Source organism: Rutilus rutilus (assembly GCF_951802725.1).
Source record: "Rutilus rutilus genome assembly, chromosome: 20".
In the NCBI taxonomy this organism is placed as follows: Eukaryota; Metazoa; Chordata; class Actinopteri; order Cypriniformes; family Leuciscidae; genus Rutilus; species Rutilus rutilus.
Window position 1 is genome coordinate 17,013,900 of NC_140225.1, and position 18,915 is coordinate 17,032,814.

Below are 18,915 nucleotides of genomic sequence, written 5' to 3' on the forward strand. Positions count from 1 at the left end.
ATACAGAATGTGGCATGTATATATTTTCCTTAACATATCAAAATACAACATACACTATATTGCCAAAAGTTTTGGGACGTCTGCCTTTACATGCACATGAACTTCAATGACATCCCATTCTTAATCCGTAGGGTTTAATATGGAGTTGGCCCACCCTTTGCAGCTATAACAGCTTCAACACTTCTGGAAAGGCTTTCCACAAGGTTTAGGAGTGTGCTTATGGGAATTTTTGTCCTTTCTTCTAGAAGCGCATTTGTGAGGTCAGGCATTGATGTTGGACGAGAAGGCCTGGCTCACAGTCTCCGCTGTAATTCATCCCAAAGGTGTACTATCAAGTTGAGGTCAGGACTCTGTGCAGGCCAGTCAAGTTCCCCCACACCAAACTTGCTCATCCATGTCTTTATGAACCTTGCTTTGTGCACTGGTGCGCAGTCATGTTGGAACAGGAAGAGGCCATCCCCAAACTGTTCCCACAAAGTTGGGAGCATGTAATTGTCCAAAATGTCTTGGTATGCTGAAGCATTAAGAGTTCCATTCACTGGAACTAAGGCGCCAAGCCCAACTCCTGAAAAACAACCCCACACCATAATCCCCCCTCCACCAAACTTTACACCTGGCACAATGCGGTCAGGCAACCGTTCTCATGGCAGCCGCCAAATCCAGACTCATCCATCGGATTCCCTGACAGAGAAGCGTGATTCGTCACTGCAGAGAACATGTCTCCATTGCTCTAGAGTCCAGTGGCGGCGTGCTTTACACCACTGCATTCTTTCACAAATGTTTGTAGAAGCAGCCTGCATGCCCAGGTGCTTGATTTTATACAGCATTGGAACACTTGAATTCAATGATTTGGAGGGGTGTCTCAATACTGTTGGCAATGTAGTGTACGTAATAAAACATTTCTGACTGTGATTGCTTGTTATACAGTCAGAAATCTTCAATGTCTCAGATTTTGGGGATTTTTTATCATCTGCCACGGGAAAGTCCAATAAGTTAGGAAAGACATGGTAAACTTAGTCAGAATAGACTGATGATCTGTGCCGAGTTGTAGTGGGAGTAGTTTGAAAGCTAAATTAGTTTAGAAATGCTGGTCTCTGTAATGTTGAAAAAGCCAAAACCTCAGTTTGTGCAATAATACTATGTTGATTTTGTAAAGACAACATAATTGTCTCCTTACAATGAATTTCTTGTGTCATTTGTTTGGTGCTTTGGATAAATGTGTCTGCTAAATGAATAGATGCTGAAGTAAATACTGTGTATCCACATTGTGCATCCCTAGTTATGAATCTTTTTGCGCTACATACAACATCTTCTGAGCTCAGAGCAAATCATAGATGTTATTCATGGAAAATAAAATGAATGCATGCAAAAGTACCCACAAATTGTCATAGCATAACAAGACAGCTTCATTGCTAGACTATGATAAGCAGCTGGAACTGAAATGGGTTATAAACAAAAATGTAGGACAGGTACTTGGTCTATCCACCATTGTTGATTGGATGGAGGCAGATCTGAATGTGAGCTGGAGGACGTTTGTTTCACTGAAGGATCCAGCTGTGACATTTTGATTCAAATTAGAAGGTCAGAAAAATGTAAATGCATGCATGGATGCATAATTCATAATAAGACCAATAGGTTAAACTCTATTTTAAGGTGTCCTTGTTACAGTGTAATTGTACATTTAAGTACAGAATAATATTAATTAACAACATGTTCTTAATATTATGGTAGGATTAGGGTTTGGTTGAGGGTTAGTTGCATGTAATTATGCATAATTTACTGTTATTACTATAGTAAGTACATGTAACAACAAGAATACTATAAAGTGTTACTGTTTAATAACATGCATTTTAGACAATATACAGTGCAATGCATAAGTGAATACACCCATGCTAAAGTTGACTAAAAAGAGGAATAAAAAATCATATTTTGGAAATTGAACTTAATGCCTTAATTTAAAAAATTAGGAAAAATCCAACCTTTAAGGACACCAATTTTCTTTGTGAATGAATAATGTATCGTAAATAAATAAATGTTCTTCCTTAAAATACATGGTGCATAAGTGAGTACACCCCTATGTTAAATTCCCATAGAGGCAGGCAGATTTTTATTTTTAAGTATTTTTTTATTTATTTTTTTTAGGATACTATGCATCCTGATAAAGTTCCCTTGGCCTTTGGAATTAAAATAGCCCCACATCATCACATAGCCTTCACCATACCTAGAGATTGGCATGGGGTACTTTCCATAAGATCATCTCTCAATGCAAATCAAACTAGCTTTTAGGCTAACTGAAATAAAATCATGCCAATCTCTAGGTATGGTGAAGGCTATGTGATGATGTGGGGCTATTTTAATTCCAAAGGCCAAGGGAACTTTATCAGGATGCATAGTATCCTAAAAAAAAATTAAAAAAAAGACTTAAAAATAAAAATCTGCCTGCCTCTATGGGAATTTAACATAGGGGTGTACTCACTTATGCACCATGTATTTTAAGGAAGAACATTTATTTATTTACGATACATTATTCATTCACAAAGAAAATTGGTGTCCTTAAAGGTTGGATTTTTCCTAATTTTTTTAATTAAGGCATTAAGTTCAATTTCCAAAATATGATTTTTTATTCCTCTTTTTAGTCAACTTTAGCATGGGTGTATTCACTTATGCATTGCACTGTATATTCAATTCATGCTGACTTTAACAACAGAAGATGTTATGACAACGAGAACATGACAACAACAATACAACATATAAATATCAATTGCTTGTTCCTATAAACATAACAACCAGAACCCAGACCATAAATACTTGACATTTAGGTTTGGGTTTGGTCTGGTTTATATTTATTGCTGTAATATGTCTGGGCTCTTTCTGCAAAGACATATCATAATTATTTTAGTCAGAGCTGACCCACACTGAGCTCTGATGCTGTAAAGACAGACTGATTGCTGGTTAATGCTGCGGAGTCAAAGTGACCCCTAATTCATGCACTCAAAAGTTCACGTTCATCACATTTATGGGCCTTGAAATGATTTTTACTCATTTGTCCCATGCATACATAAACACATGATGGGTGTGAATGACTCCCACAGGGAATGATATATGAAATTTGATGGCCTTTTGAGGCATGTGCACTTGATATATTGCTTTACCTCAACAAGAAAGAAAAAAATCTTATCTTTAGGGAAGTACAAACATCACATATGACACTGCGCCATTTATCTTCCTAGCACACAGACGACAGACTTCTTCAGCAGCAAATCAACAGCAAATCATTTGATAGTGACAATGGTGTTAATGAGTTTGATATGGTGTCATGGAATGGTAGGCAGCCATAACATAACATTTCATCAGACAGCCCAATGTGTAATTGTGTTGTTAAGCATATGTGAGGGATCGCTGTGAGCTGTTGGAATTTCCCAGCACTGTTGAAATAACATGAGGTCAGAACATTGTGTTTTGCAAGCAGTGGTACAATCATGACTTGTAGAAATTAAGTTAAAATATGATATTTAGATATAAAAATTATGATTTGTATAGGAGAAAGTGTAGATGAACCATATTGTTTAATGTGTGTTTCTGGACTCCCCCTCGTTTCCCATTCTATAATGAGATCTCCGCCATGGATCTGTTATTCATCACGGCCTACTGGGGTACATTTAATCTTGATTACAATGGCAATTTTATCTCGCTTTATAAACACCTCATGAGATGTATTCTTGTTCAACATCAAACTTCTCTGCATTCAGAAAGACCTTTGCTTTTGTTGTTGCAACACGAAGTGAAGAAAAGGATAATTTTTTAGAAGGTTTTGTACTTTAAGTAAATAATATCAAGATGACTGATCATTAAAATACTGCAGCCTTTTTTCTATTTTTTTATGCTATACACAACCCAGCCTGCACAAAGAATATGCATGTGCATATTCTGTATATAAACTTACAGACCTTAAACTTTTGAATATACAGTACATTTCATAAATGATTTTTAATGTTTGTGAAAGAGGTCTCTTATGCGCCCTCAAGTTGTTTATTTAATCAAAAATAAAATGAATAAAAACAGCAATATTGTGAAATATTTTTTACAATTTAAAATAACTGTTTTCTATTTTAATATTAATATATATATTAATTTATTCCTTTGATGACAAGACTGAATTTTCAGCAGCCACTACTTCAATCTTAAGCGTCACACGCTTCTTCTAAATCATTTCTTATTATTATCTATAATGAAAACAGTTGTGCTACTTAATATTTTTGTGGAAACCATGCTAAACTTTTTTTTTCAGGATTCTTTATGAATATAAAGTTTGAAGGAACAGCATTTATTTGAAACAAATTTTTTGTAAGATTATTAATCTCTTTTCTATTTTTTTTAATTAATTTAATGCGTCCCTTTAATTAAAGGATTACTAAAAAAAAAAAAAATCTGAAACTTTTGAACAGAATAGTGCATATACACTCATCTAAAGGATTATTAGGAACACCATACTAATACTGTGTTTGACCCCCTTTCGCCTTCAGAACTGCCTTAATTCTACGTGGCATTGATTCAACAAGGTGCTCATATTGATAGGATAGCATCTTGCAGTTGATGGAGATTTTGTGGGATGCACATCCAGGGCACGAAGCTCCCGTTCCACCACATCCCAAAGATGCTCTATTGGGTTGAGATCTGGTGACTGTGGGGGCCATTTTAGTACAGTGAACTCAATTGTCATGTTCAAGAAACCAATTTGAAATGATTCGAGCTTTGTGACATGGTGTATTATCCTGCTGGAAGTAGCCATCAGAGGATGGGTACATGGTGGTCATAAAGGGATGGACATGGTCAGAAACAATGCTCAGGTAGGCCGTGGCATTTAAACGATGCCCAATTGGCACTACGGGGCCTAAAGTGTGCCAAGAAAACATCCCCCACACCATTACACCACCACCACCAGCCTGCACAGTGGTAACAAGGCATGATGGATCCATGTTCTCATTCTGTTTACGCCAAATTCTGACATACCATCTGAATGTCTCAACAGAAATTGAGACTCATCAGACCAGTCAACATTTTTCCAGTCTTCAACTGTCCAATTTTGGTGAGCTCGTGCAAATTGTAGTCTCTTTTTCCTATTTGTAGTGGAGATGAGTGGTACCCGGTGGGGTCTTCTGCTGTTGTAGCCCATCCGCCTCAAGGTTGTGCGTGTTGTGGCTTCACAAATGCTTTGACTGAAATAACCACTTGTTACAACCGAGGTATGCAGCAAAGTTGCTCTTCTATCAGCTTGAATCAGTCGGCCCATTCTCCTCTGACCTCTAGCATCAACAAGGCATTTTCGCCCACAGGACTGCCGCATACTGGATGTTTTTCCCTTTTCACACCATTCTTTGTAAACCCTAGAAATGGTTGTGCGTGAAAATCCCAGTAACTGAGCAGATTGTGAAATACTCAGACCGGCCCGTCTGGCACCAACAACCATGCCACGCTCAAAATTGCTTAAATCACCTTTCTTTCCCATTCTGACATTCAGTTTTGAGTTCAAGAGATTGTCTTGACCAGGACCACACCCCTAAATGCAACGAAGCAACTGCCATGTGATTGGTTGATTAGATAATTGCATTAATGAGAAATTGAACAGGTGTTCCTAATAATTCTTTAGGTGAGTGTATATATACAGTATATACACTATATATTTAAATATATGCACTATATATTTATATAGGCCTATATATATATATATATATATAGCCTATGTGTGTATGTGTATGGGCATATATATTATATGCCTCATGTATTATATGGGTCTCACTGACCTTCGCCTTTGGAGGGAGATGATAAATGAGGTCAAAGGAGCCCATTTGATCACTTTCATATTGACACTTTGTAACCAGAAATAAGCATTGTAGTCACTAAATACTTGCTTAGTCATCTCTAAAACTCACATTAATTTGTTCAAGACCAGTTTTCTTGAAACCTGATCTGAAACTATAGTTTCATTAAGATGTACCTTCATACAAAAACACTGCATTTGGTTTCAAATGGTCAACATGTAATATTGTGACCTATAAATCTAAAAACTTCCAAGCTTTATGCTTTGAGACACTGACACATGATTAGTAAGGCATTTCATGCGTTTAGCAAAGTTGCAACACTGACACTATGTGGTTGCAGAAGAAATTGCATTTATTGAATTAGGCCATGCATAAAAAAATAAAAAGCCTTTGTAATATTGCGCTACATTCAGACTCCACTGGTTTAGTTACAGGAATTCTTGTGATCATCCATGAGAAATGCTGAGAGGATGCAGGAATGGGTCTCACTGACCTTCGCCTTCGGAGGGAGATGATAAATGAGGTCAAAGGAGTGTTGGCATCGGCTGATGACATGAGGAGCATCAGCAGTGTCTGTGAAGCTTCATGCTGAAGGGAGCAGTGAAACTTCAGCAGTGAGTCACAACCACCACCACAAATATTCTTCCTTGTTATATTCTATAGCTGTGATCTTCTCCCAAACGCAGCTCTATCATACTAAGATGGTATGATCATAACTGATCCCGGACTAAATAACCCATTTCATCTCTTCCATTTCCCAGCCAACAGGATCACAGAGTAAATTACCCATGAGTCCCTCAAGGTACAGAGGGATTTGGATGGCTCTCGGAAGGCTTATCTGATGAGTCAGTTCATAGTGGGAAAGAGAATTAATTCCTGTTATGCATTAGTAAAAAAGAAAGTAATCTTATTATTTGAAACTGAAGTCATAGTTCATGCTGTTATGCAAATCTTGAAACGAAATATAATGAAAATGAACAAAAAACATCTGTTCTGCATCTTCCTGAAATATATGGGCTGCTTTTCATTTATATTAAAAGTGTGAAATACATAACTTGATTAATGTGAGAGTAATAATAAATAATTATTTCATTCATATCTTAAGTGCCCACTTTAACTTAACTAAATAGGGGGGAGGGGGTTCTTCACAATTAAAGTATAGGGAAGTCATACCTTAAGTGCACTTATGATATTAATGAAATGTGTTTAACATGTAACATAATTACTAAAAATTGGGTAGCATAGCACCCCTTTGCAGCAAAGTGTATCAGGTGTATCAGGACAACTAGATTGTCCCAGTGTTCGAATCCCCTTCATTTGCACTCTGGGCGATCCTCATGCAGCTTTAGTAAGTAACTGGCCTGAGCCCCTCTCATTATTTCTGATTGCTCCTTTCTTTGTCCCTCTGAGCAGCGCCCCATAAAACTCAATGAGTGGAGATAGAGCCTGACAACCATGGTGTTTTTGTGGGGCCCTCGCTGCACTTCAGCTGGATTAGAAAAAGTGAATGACTGCAGAGCCATGCCGTGGTGATGAGTATCTCCTTGTGAAGGACACACAAAACTAATATCCCACAGCTGGGATCCATTAGATCACCAAATAAAACAAATTGGTGGGGTTTATCAGCACTTTCGACAAGAGCAGACATTGCATGTCTACCGTACTGAATAAATCTCTGTTATACTTCAGACTATCACATTTAGAGCTTCTTGGGATTATAACAATCCATGAGCGAGTCAGAAGAGCACATAGGGTGCACTGCACACACATGCATTTCTCAGCTCTGATTTACTCCAGTTTAAAGGAGTGCACCGTCCCATTCTCAACATCCCTGTAGGTTGAGTTGAAGGACACCAGAGGAATTTTTCAAAGCATTTGACATCTGAAACGTTCCCTGCCCGTATTAACAAGGGGTGCTCGTCCAACTTCTGACTTTGTGGTTATTTTTTTGCTGTTTTTTTTTTTTGCTCTGATTTGCAGGAAATCATTACAGCTCTTGTGCAAGATGGTAAGCTCATCATTATGTCAGTCAGGGCTTAGCTTTAAAATGAAGACATCTGTTCTTCTGACAAATGGAATATAAATAATGAAGTCAAATAAAGGCAAGCACAATGAAAGTCATATTAAAGCAATAACATTTATAATTTTATACACCGATGACTGCAGAAACGGAACAATTATTAACAACTTCACTGCACGTTAATGCATATTGCATATATATATGCAGAAATGGTATTTACAACAAACAAAAAAAGATAATAAAACAGTTGTGTTGTAAAATTTATAAGAAACATTTAAATATAGCACAACATATAGCAAAATGTGACTGACCATGCACATTTTTTACGAAAATACTTTAGATATTTAGAAATTATTTTCTATTTTTTAATCAAACTTTTCTTTCAAATTGTTACAACGATAAAATAATTTGAAAAATTTGAAAAAAAGCCTTCATATTAGCGGTCTCAGACATTTTAAGTTAATCATTTCCAGACTCTAAAAGCTGTAATGAACACCATAGTAAGATTTTAAAATTTGTATTATGTTTTTTAAAAAGTCTTCTCTTCAGAAAATGGATATATTTCATGAAAGTCATTTATACATGGCCAGCTACATCTAGGAAAACCATGTGTCAAAGGAGTAGCATCAATCTCTCACAAAAAGGAAATGGAGGGGAGATTCTAGCCATGAGGTGAACAAATAGCTTTTAAGAGCCCATAGATCTTTTCTCTCACTGTGGTCGTTTTTCTTGAGAACCATTTTGTGGAATGCAATATTTCACTATAGGAGTCATAAGTTACACTGTAATACACTACCTACTAAAGTTAGTAAATAATATGTAATAAAATAATTTCACAATTTAAATGAGAAACAGCACTGAATTAGTATGATGGAAATGTACAGAATTATCCATATCCATCAGAATTGGTTTCTGTAGACCTAAGCTTCTGTTTGAAGGTGTTTGTGCAGAGAAAGAACATTGCCTCATGTTCCTGAAAGAGAAGAACCGTACAGTAAAAAAATTACCCCCTAGACTATTGTGTTTGTTTAGTAATGACTAATGGGGTTTCAGTAAATTAATACACTGGAGCAAATCCCGCTGTGCTTGTGTAATAGTTCTTCAGAAATGTGTGGTGGAGTATTTCTGAAAAACGTACTAAAAGACCTTACAAATGTATATATAGCAAAGAAATATTGAAACATGTCTGCAGCATTCCAATAGACTTGATGACTTTAACAAGTGGATTTTATAGAGATGTTGCATGTTTATACTCCATTGCACCTCATCTTGCCCCATGTCACATTACAGATAGTGGTGATAAATGAGTCAATTAGCTGTGGGCGGATTTCTGGAGTCTTGGATTAAAAGAGAGTCATGGAAGACTGTAATGAGCCAGGCTTCTGTCATTGGACTGATTTGTCAGGAAGATTAATGAGTGTAAATGAGCAGCTTTTTGTGTGGAAGTGTGTAATACAGTTTAACTACAGCTATCAGACAAAAGAGCTGCTTCCACAACAGATGCAATGATTAATCTGCATTTATTAAAGGATCTGCAAATAAAATCTAGATGTAATTTGCAGGTAAAAGCGAATTGCTGTTTATCCGAAAGCTACACTGCCCCCTTTTGGAGACTTTCAGAAAGGTGACGCTCTCCGGAGAGCAGCATGATATACAGTATCATTACCATTTGCAATTTAGCGTATTCCTAGCTCAGCACAAAGTTGATTAGGACCCATGTGTATAACATACACCATAATTCACCTGCGAGGTTGCCAAATCCCTGTCATGACAATTATAGCCATAATCTGAAATCATGTAACGGACTGTTGCACCAGTGCTGCATCTTTATGTCTCAAAACAGCCAGTGCACATAAAGAGAAAACACTCTCGTAACCCACATGACCTTGAAGCTGCTATACCAATAAAGCCAGAATGTAAGGAACCTCCCGGCCAGTGCATTTGGCTCTATGTTGTGAATTTTATGGATCATGTATGAGCCAGACTGGAGCCTGCTAAAGTCAGTGGCAGCTGGAAGCCACTAGCACAGTTGTTCTGCCAGTGTGGCTGTCTTTATAGACAAGAACATTTCTGAATAGAGCCCGGTGAATTCGGTCATGGCTCAGTGGTGGTCCAGGATTCAGATTCTATGCAGCAATTAATCAGGATTTGAAAGACAATTTACCAGACTGCCTAATTTCAACTGCTTGACCTTAAACAATGTATTCGTTTATTTGCTTCCTGTAGATCTAGTGTGACTTTGCTCAAAGACAGTTTAATGGCCTGTAAACATGATGCATTATACTTGTAGCACAAGTGCTTTACAGTATGTCAGAAACACCTATGCTAATAAAATAAAAAAACTGAGTTAGTTATGAAACCACAGCATCTAGAGTTTTAGAAAAGTGACTCCACTCTTGTCAGGACATTTAACATGCTAATACCCAAACATTTAACTCAAACCAGCTGCTATTATTCTCTAAACTTACATTCTATAGAAAAGCATGCCTGAAAAACCAAATACTGGCTATGAATCAATAACAAAGCATTTTTCCTTAATGAAAGGAACAGTCAAAACGTATAGCATGAGCCGTGAAAAATAAAGAATCCACTTTGACAAACGTGTAATGAGATCAAACCAGGAATTATAGTTTTACCAGACTAAATTGGTACCATAGGTCCAATAACCATAGGTTTGGTTACCCTTTTTTTTTTTTGCTTAGACTCTAAAGTTACAGTTGAACTAGATTACGCAAGCATTCATGTGAAAATGATGGAAAACACCAGGCTCATAAAAGGTATTTGGGAACAGACCAACAGTGCTGCATGGACTTCATTGCACATAGCTCTTCAATAGAGTTCTTTAAAAAAAATTATTGAAAGAATTTTGATGTTTGGAAGCATGGAAATGGATGTTTGGAAGTCTATGGAAGCAACCCTATACTCTCACTCTGAAGGGAGCTGTTACCTTCAGACTCTTGATCTAACCCTAATCTTAACCATAACGGTTCCTGCTCTCCATGACGAGGTTATCTAATAAGATAAGTTTTCTTGGATAGCTTTGCACCAAATTTGAATAAAGCCTCACATGAGTGTAGTGGATCATAGTGGAGCACAGATGAATTAAATGTCACACAGAAGTAGTAGCCTATTTATAGAGCTCTTTACTTTGTCTGCCATGAATTTGTAATACAGAACAAATGTTTCAGAGCTTTTAAGCACTTGTTTTTTCCATGTCCTAATATTTTTAGTTCTGGGTCTACAGAAATTTACAGGGTGATGCTCTACAAATGTTTTAGTTCTGTCAAGAGGCAGATGGAAGAAGTCACTGCATGCGCATTACATTAAACATGACAGAAATACATTATGTGTCTATAATATATGATGCTTCATTAACCATAGCCATAAAAACTCTATCATTTATCAGGAAGGACTTTCTGGATAAACATGTGTGAGTGCAACACTGAGGTTTGCTGAATTGCTATTCCCTTCACTTAAACTTCACATTATTTCTGTCGTACAGTATTTATACGATATTATATTTCTATGTTCTGTCCAGTTTTACAAAGGCATTTCCTTTTCTTTTCAATCAATGTGTGAATACCTTGACAAAGACTTGTAAAATCATCATTCTTAAAGTGCTGTATTGTTTTTGGGAAAAACAAAAAGTGACATGACCTGAAGGCCAATATGGTAACCCATACCCGGAATTTGTCCTCTGCATTAAACCCATTCAAGTTAGTGCACACACATTAGGAGAACACACATTCCGAAGGTCTATAAGGTTCATCCCAAAGGTGAACACAAATCCCGAAGGTCTATAACCCTGTGTGCTATGAACATTGATGTCCTAGGCATAAAATATAATCAGACTCACAATCAAAACAGGAAACTGAATATGAATGACTTGACAACAGCGGTGAGTGGCTTCCTCTGGAGTACATCTTTATGACCTTGACAAGGCCGTGAACTCTGATCACAGCAGCATGGCAGTCAACATTTGCTTATGACGGGGTAAAAGGAAAATATTTTCACAGAATAAGGTTGCTTAGACCCATTCTCCAGAAAGTAGAACATTACTTACAGATTTTTGATTCATGGCCACATTAGAAATCAAAACAAACAAACAGAAAAATGTATTTCTGGCATCTAAAACCCTTTTAAACTTTAAAGTCAAGCAAACATTGGGGGATGACCAAGGAGACCCCTGAGATTATTTTTAGGCATTAAAATCGAATGTGTTTTTTGGAAGGCACGCCGAGCACACAATAAACAAGATTTCTAAATTGTTGTTTGATTTGCAAATACTCTTATGTAAACTCTTGTAATTTTTAACCTAAGTCTTAGATGGCTTAATTAGCCACCAACTATTTGCACTTTGATGGAACATAAATCATTTTTTTATGCATTCCCTTTTTTTTTTAAGAACTTACTGTACTGGTGAACCAATAATATCTCACAGGCCGATACCCTGACAGAGCCAACAGCTACAATACAACACATGTTTTCGCAGACGGAGGACTGAACTGGCCAGTAAAGAACTCCCACCTGCATAAGTTTGAATACACAGATTTAAACACTGACAGAATAAATGGATGGGAAGCCAAGAGAAACAAACAGACAAGAAGAAGCGTATGGAGCCAAGGCAGTGGTGTGGCCATCCGCAGCTCATCTCTCACACTCCCGCAGAGCCCTGTTGAGCAGAATGACAAACACAAGCCTACGAAGATGAGCCACTGGGGCATTGAAGCCTATTATTACACATGGTATAGATAAACATTGACCATGTTCTCCTGTTATTTCAATGTCAAAGTAAAGGTTTATTCCTGCAGCCTATAGACGGTGGTTTTAATGTTACCACAGGAGCCTGATGTCTTCCCACAGAGGAACAGAAGTCCTGCAAGGCTGTGTGGTCATGTCAGCAAAGATTTGATTAAGATTAAATGGTGTTTTCAGGTGATAATTCGTATGTATTAATTGAAACCAGATGAATTTTAAGACACAGTCGACAGCTGCGAGTGTTTTAAATCACATCTGAGCTGCCACATACTTAAAAGTCAAAAATGATTTATTCATAGTACCTATTTGAATATAAAAGCACAATGAATATATAGAGTCTAGAAATCCATGCAATTTTTTGTGTCCATAACCCAATTAGTAACAGTAACTACTCAAAATGTGTTTCATATGAGTATTTCAATGTTAATATTATTTTGTTTACATTATTCCAGATGCCCTGATGCTGAGTCATTACATGACAAATGTACTCCATCTGTCTTATCTGGGATGTCTGCTGACGCATTTTTGCACTTCTCAGACAATCCGACATTGCATGGAGTTTTGTCACTTTCATGGGAAAACTGCTCTCTTTTCAGCCATGAATTCTGCTGGACTGTGATAATGCAATAATCAGCCTGTCACACGCTATGAGTGTAAAATCCAAAATGAGGCTTCACGCTTACAATATTTAAACAAAACTTTAGATTGACAAGCCACACTACCCTATTCCTCGCCAATACTGGATGCATGATTAACTGCTTTGCTTCATAACTGTAAAGACGGTTTAAAAAATATGAGAACATTTTTAAAAAAGCATGCCACTCACTTCAATCCATCTCAAAAATGTAGGTAGAGGATCGTGTGGGAAATGTTCCCAGATATGCCGTTTTAAATCCAGTCTAGGCACATTGGAAACATTTTCCTGTACTACATTTTTGCAAAAAAATCCCAAACATATATTGCTCAAAAGGTTTAGATTGGTAAAAAAAAAAAAAAAAAAAAAAAGTATTTTCTGCCAGCAAAGGCTGTATGTTTTTAATCCAAAATACAGCAAAAACAGTAATATTTACAATTTAAAATAACGAATATGAACACTGTATTTTAAAACGCATTCCTGTGTTGGCAAAACTAAATGTTCAGCATCATTACTCCAGTCTTCAGTGTCACATGATCCTTCAGAAATTATTCCAAAATGCAGATTTGCTACTCAAGAAACATTTATTTAATGTTAAAAATAGTTGTGAGCAATTTTATTATTATTTTATGAAAAGTTCAAAAGAAAAGCATTTATCTGAAATGGAAAGCTTTTGTACCATTATAAATATCTTTACTGTCCCTTTTGATCAATTTAATGCATCCTTGCTGAATAAAAGTATTCATTGCTTTAATATATTTTCCAAACAAAGCAAAATAATCTTATTGATCCCACATTTTTGGTACAATATAATGTTACAAAAGCTTTCTATTTCAGATAAATCCTGCATTAATATCTTTCTATTCATGAAATAATCCTGAACTGAAAGAATCCTGAATCATAACTGTTTTCAACATTGATAATAATAAGACATGTTTCTTGAGCACCAAATCAGCATATCTGTCACGGTTGGCTAACCGTGGTCTGTTTGTGTGTGTATGGTTTTGTGCTGATTGTCATCACCTGGACTGATCAACTGATTACCACCTCATCAGCACCGGCACACCTGTTATTCATTTAGATCTGTATATAAGCATTGTCTTTTGTTTTGTTAACTGTCGGATCATTGTCACTGTCACCTGCCTTTGCTTCTTGTCTTTGCTACCTGTGATCCTGGATTACTGTTTTATTTGTGTAAATAAATCTACATTTGTTACTTGCATTTGCATCCTCACCTCTACGTGATAGAATGATCTGACCAAACATGGATGCAGCAAGTACCGCGGCTCTCTTGAAGTTTATTAATCTTGACGCCTCTCGCAGAGAACAGCGTCGGGAGAGAGACACCGAGATGAGATGCGCGGCACGGGCACTGGCGACACAGATGGAGGAACTGGCGTGACAGATGGAGGAACTGGCGTGACAGATCCAGGGTCTGAAGAGTTCTACCGTGACACCTATACCACCAGTTCCTCTCACACCTACGGAGTCGAGTGATCGAACGGAGACGAACCTACTTATCCCAGAGAGATATGCGGGGGAGATGAACCTACTTATCCCAGAGAGATATGTGGGTGAGCCCAACGTTTGCAAAGACTTTATTAATCAGTGTGATATGTATCTGTCCAGGCAACCCAGCATGTTCGAGACGGAGAACTCTAAAGTGGCGTTTGTATTGACTCTGCTCACTGGTTGAGCGGCATTGTGGGGAACTGCTATATGGGAGAACCGGGACCCATGTTGTGCTTCATTTCAAGCGTTGTCGACCGAGATGAGTAGGGTTTTCGATGGTGTGGGAGCGGATTTCCCTTCCTTAGAGATGACATCGAGGAGGAGGTCTCACCTTAATAATTTTTTGGGGGGGAGTAGTGAGCACCAAGCTATGCAGGCTGTAGAGCCAAGCTGGCCGTCACCATGCTCAATCCAGTTCCTAAGATGGCCGTCACCATGCCTGAGTCTGTTCACTAGATGGCTGAATCGCCTGAGTCTGTTCACGAGATGGCTGAATCGTCTGAGTCTGTTCACGAGATGGCTGAATCGTCTGAGTCTGTTCACGAGATGGCTGAATCGCCTGAGTCTGTTCACGAGATGGCTGAATCGCCTGAGTCCGTTCACGAGATGGCTGAATCGCCTGAGTCCGTTCACGAGATGGCTGAATCGCCTGAGTCCGTTCACGAGATGGCTGAATCGTCTGAGTCCGTTCACGAGATGGCTGAATCGTCTGAGTCTGTTCACGAGATGGCTGAATCGCCTGAGTCTGTTCACGAGATGGCTGAATCGTCTGAGTCTGTTCACGAGATGGCTGAATCGTCTGAGTCTGTTCACGAGATGGCTGAATCGCCTGAGTCTGTTCACGAGATGGCTGAATCGCCTGAGTCCGTTCACAAGATGGCTGAATCGCCTGAGTCCGTTCATGAGATAGCAGTTCCTGTCATGGCTGAAAGGTCCAAACCCGAGTCCCCTGAGCTTCCTGTTTCGACCAAGTTGGCTGAACCTGAGTTCCCTGAATTCCCTGTCCTGACCATAAGGCATGTATCTGTATTTCCTGAGAGTCCTGTCAAAGCTGAGATGGTCACCCCTGAGTTTTCTGTGCCCTATCGGTCAGCCAACATGACCGTTCCCAAGCTCCATCGACTCTCTGCCTTAGCCAATATGACCGTTCCTGAGTTCCCTAGTCTCTCTGCTCTACCCAAGATGGCCGATCTCGAACTCTTTGAACACTTTGCCTGGCCCAAGATGGCCGATCTCAAACTCTTTGAACTCTCTGCCTGGCCCAAGATGGTCGATCCCGAGCTCTTTGAACTCTCTGCCTCATCCAAGATTGCGACTACATTTACATTTACATTTACATTTAGTCATTTAGCAGACGCTTTTATCCAAAGCGACTTACAAATCAGGACTAAATTAAGCGAGTCATCATGAAGAGGCAAAAGACAACAACAACGCAAGAAGTGTTCAGAATACGAAGTTCAGGCATTATTCAGAGTAGCATAAACATGATAGGTGGGATTTTAAGGGAAAGGTTTTTTTTTATTTTTTTTATGAGTTTAGGTGCTCATGGAAGAGATGGGTTTTCAGCTGTTTTTTGAATGTTGTCAGGGATTCAGCATTCCGGATAAGGGTGGGGAGAGTGTTCCACCAGCATGGAACTGTGAATGAGAATGATCTGGAAAGTGATTTTGTGGCTTTCTGTGATGGAACCACGAGACGTCGCTTGTTGATTGATCGTAGGCGTCTGGTGGGGATGTAGGCTCGTAGGAGTGAGTGAAGGTAGGAGGGAGCTGAGCCTGTGATAGATCTGTAAGCAAGCGTCAATGCCTTGAACTTGATGCGAGCAGCGAGAGGTAGCCAGTGCAGAGAGATTAACAGAGGGGTGACGTGGGCCCTCTTGGGCTCGTTGAAGACAAGACGAGCTGCAGCATTCTGGATCATCTGAAGAGGTTTGGTAGCACATGCTGGAAGTCCGGCCAGAAGAGCATTGCAGTAGTCAAGCCTAGAAATGACCAGGGCCTGGACGAGGAGTTGTGTTGCGTGCTCAGTTAGGAAAGGCCTGATCTTCCTGATGTTGTGCAATGCAAACCTGCATGATCGAGCTGTCTTTGAAATGTGATCTGTGAAGGTCAGCTGGTCATCAAACGTTACTCCCAGATTTCTGACCGACCTTGATGGGGTGATTGATGATGAATCAAGCTGGATGGTGAAGTCGTGCTGTAGAGACGGATTGGCAGGGAGGACGAGCAGCTCAGTCTTTGCCAGGTTGAGCTGCAGGTGATGTTCCTTCATCCATGTGGAGATGTCTGCCAGACAGCTCGAGACCCGTGCAGCTACTGTGGGATCATCTGGTCGAAATGAGAGGAAGAGTTGTGTGTCATCAGCATAGCAGTGGTAGGAGAAACCGTGTGCCTGTATGATGTGTCCCAGTGATGTAGTGTAGATGGAGAAGAGGAGGGGACCAAGAACTGAACCCTGGGGAACCCCTGTGGTCAGTTGATGTGCTCTGGATACCTCGCCTCTCCATGCGACTTTGAAGGACCTACCTGTGAGATAGGATTCAAACCAGTCGAGTGAAGTTCCTGTGATGCCCAGTGATGAGAGGCTGGACATAAGGATCTGATGGTTCACGGTGTCGAAGGCAGCAGACAGATCAAGGAGAATGAGGAGTGAAGATTTGGAAGCAGCTTTTGCAATCCGTAGGGCTTCTGTGACCGACAGTAATGCAGTCTCAGTTGAATGCCCTTTCTTGAAGCCAGATTGGTTGACATCCAGCTGGTTGTTTAGAGACAAGAAGGATGTTACTTGGTTGAAAACAGCTCTTTCAAGTGTTTTTGCAATGAATGGTAGGAGAGAGATGGGTCTGTAATTCTCTACAAAAGATGTGTTTAGCGTTGGTTTTTTAAGCAGTGGAGTGACCCGAGCCTGCTTGAATGCTGTAGGGAAGGTGCCAGTATGGAGGGATGAGTTGATGATGTGTGTGAGTGCTGGTAGAAGTGTGGGGGAGATGGCTTGTAGAAGGTGTGAGGGGATGGGGTCTAGAGGGCAGGTGGTAGGGTGACTGGAGAGGAGAAGTGTAGATACTACTTCCTCTGTTAGCGGCGAAAAGGAGGACAGAGGGGTATTGGCTGTGGAAGGGGTCGGTCTGGGTTCCTGTGTGTGTGGAGCTGAGAATTGACTGCTGATAGTTGTTGTTTTGTTGGTGAAGAAGTTTGCAAAATCATCGGCAGTTAAGGAGGAGGAGGGTGGTGGTGGAGGTGGACAGAGGAGTGAGTTGAATGTCTTGAAGAGTAGTCGTGCGTTGGAGGAGCTGTTGATCTTGTTGTGGAAATAAGAAGATTTTGCAGCATGAACATCAGCAGAAAAGGACGAGAGGAGAGATTTATACATACTCAGGTCAGATGAGTCTTTTGATTTGCGCCATTTCCTCTCCGCTGCCCTGAGTTCGGTCCGGTGTTCACGAAGAACCTCAGATAGCCAGGGGTTAGAAGGAGTAGCGCGTGCTGGCCTGGAGGAGAGAGGGCAGATTTTGTCTTGAGTAGAGGTTAGTGTGGAGCATAGGGTATCCGTTGCAGTATTCACATCCAGAGATGAGAATTGTGAGGGTGGGGGAAGAGAAGAAGACACGGCAGAGGAGAGATGGGAGGGGGAAAGTGAGCGTAGGTTTCGCCTGAGGGTGACTGGTGGTGGGGTTGGTGGCGCAGGGGTAGCGAGTTGTAGACTGAAGGTGATGAGGAAATGATCTGAAACATGGAGAGGCCTCACCAAAATTACTGAACCCTCTAACCTGGCTGTGAGGCCTTTCGTGTCTCTCCTTCTACGCAGGTTCCTGTTGCCTCCAGCGCCCCCTTGGATTCCGGTTCCAGTCTGGCTTCCTGCTTGGCCGGTTCCATCTTGGCTTCCTGCTCTACCGGCTCCGCCTTGGTTTTCAAGCCCTCCGTCCCTTCCCCAGGTCCACCTCCGTTCCTCCACCCACCTGGACTCTTTTGTTCGGTATGGAGTGTCTGGAAGCCACTCCTTAGAGGGGGGGTACTGTCACGGTTGGCTAACCGTGGTCCGTTTGTGTGTTTGGTTTTGTGCTGATTGTCATCACCTGGACTGATCAACTGATTACCACCTCATCAGCACCGGCACACCTGTTATTCATTTAGATCTGTATATAAGCATTGTCTTTTGTTTTGTTAACTGTCGGA

The 18,915-nt window shown here is 39.9% G+C and overlaps 1 protein-coding gene across 1 annotated transcript; it reads right to left on the reverse strand.

Annotated features, from left to right (window-relative positions):
* Nucleotides 1-15,830: 15,830 nt before the first annotated feature.
* LOC311280211 (uncharacterized protein) lies at nt 15,831-18,615 on the reverse strand (the record flags this gene model as incomplete). The annotated part of the gene is made up of 3 exons (XM_084392184.1): nt 15,831-17,070; nt 17,269-18,465; nt 18,510-18,615. 3 exons carry the CDS (start codon nt 18,613-18,615, stop codon nt 16,271-16,273), a joined length of 2,103 nt encoding a protein of 700 aa, XP_084248310.1. The 3' UTR covers nt 15,831-16,270.
* Nucleotides 18,616-18,915: the final 300 nt, after the last annotated feature.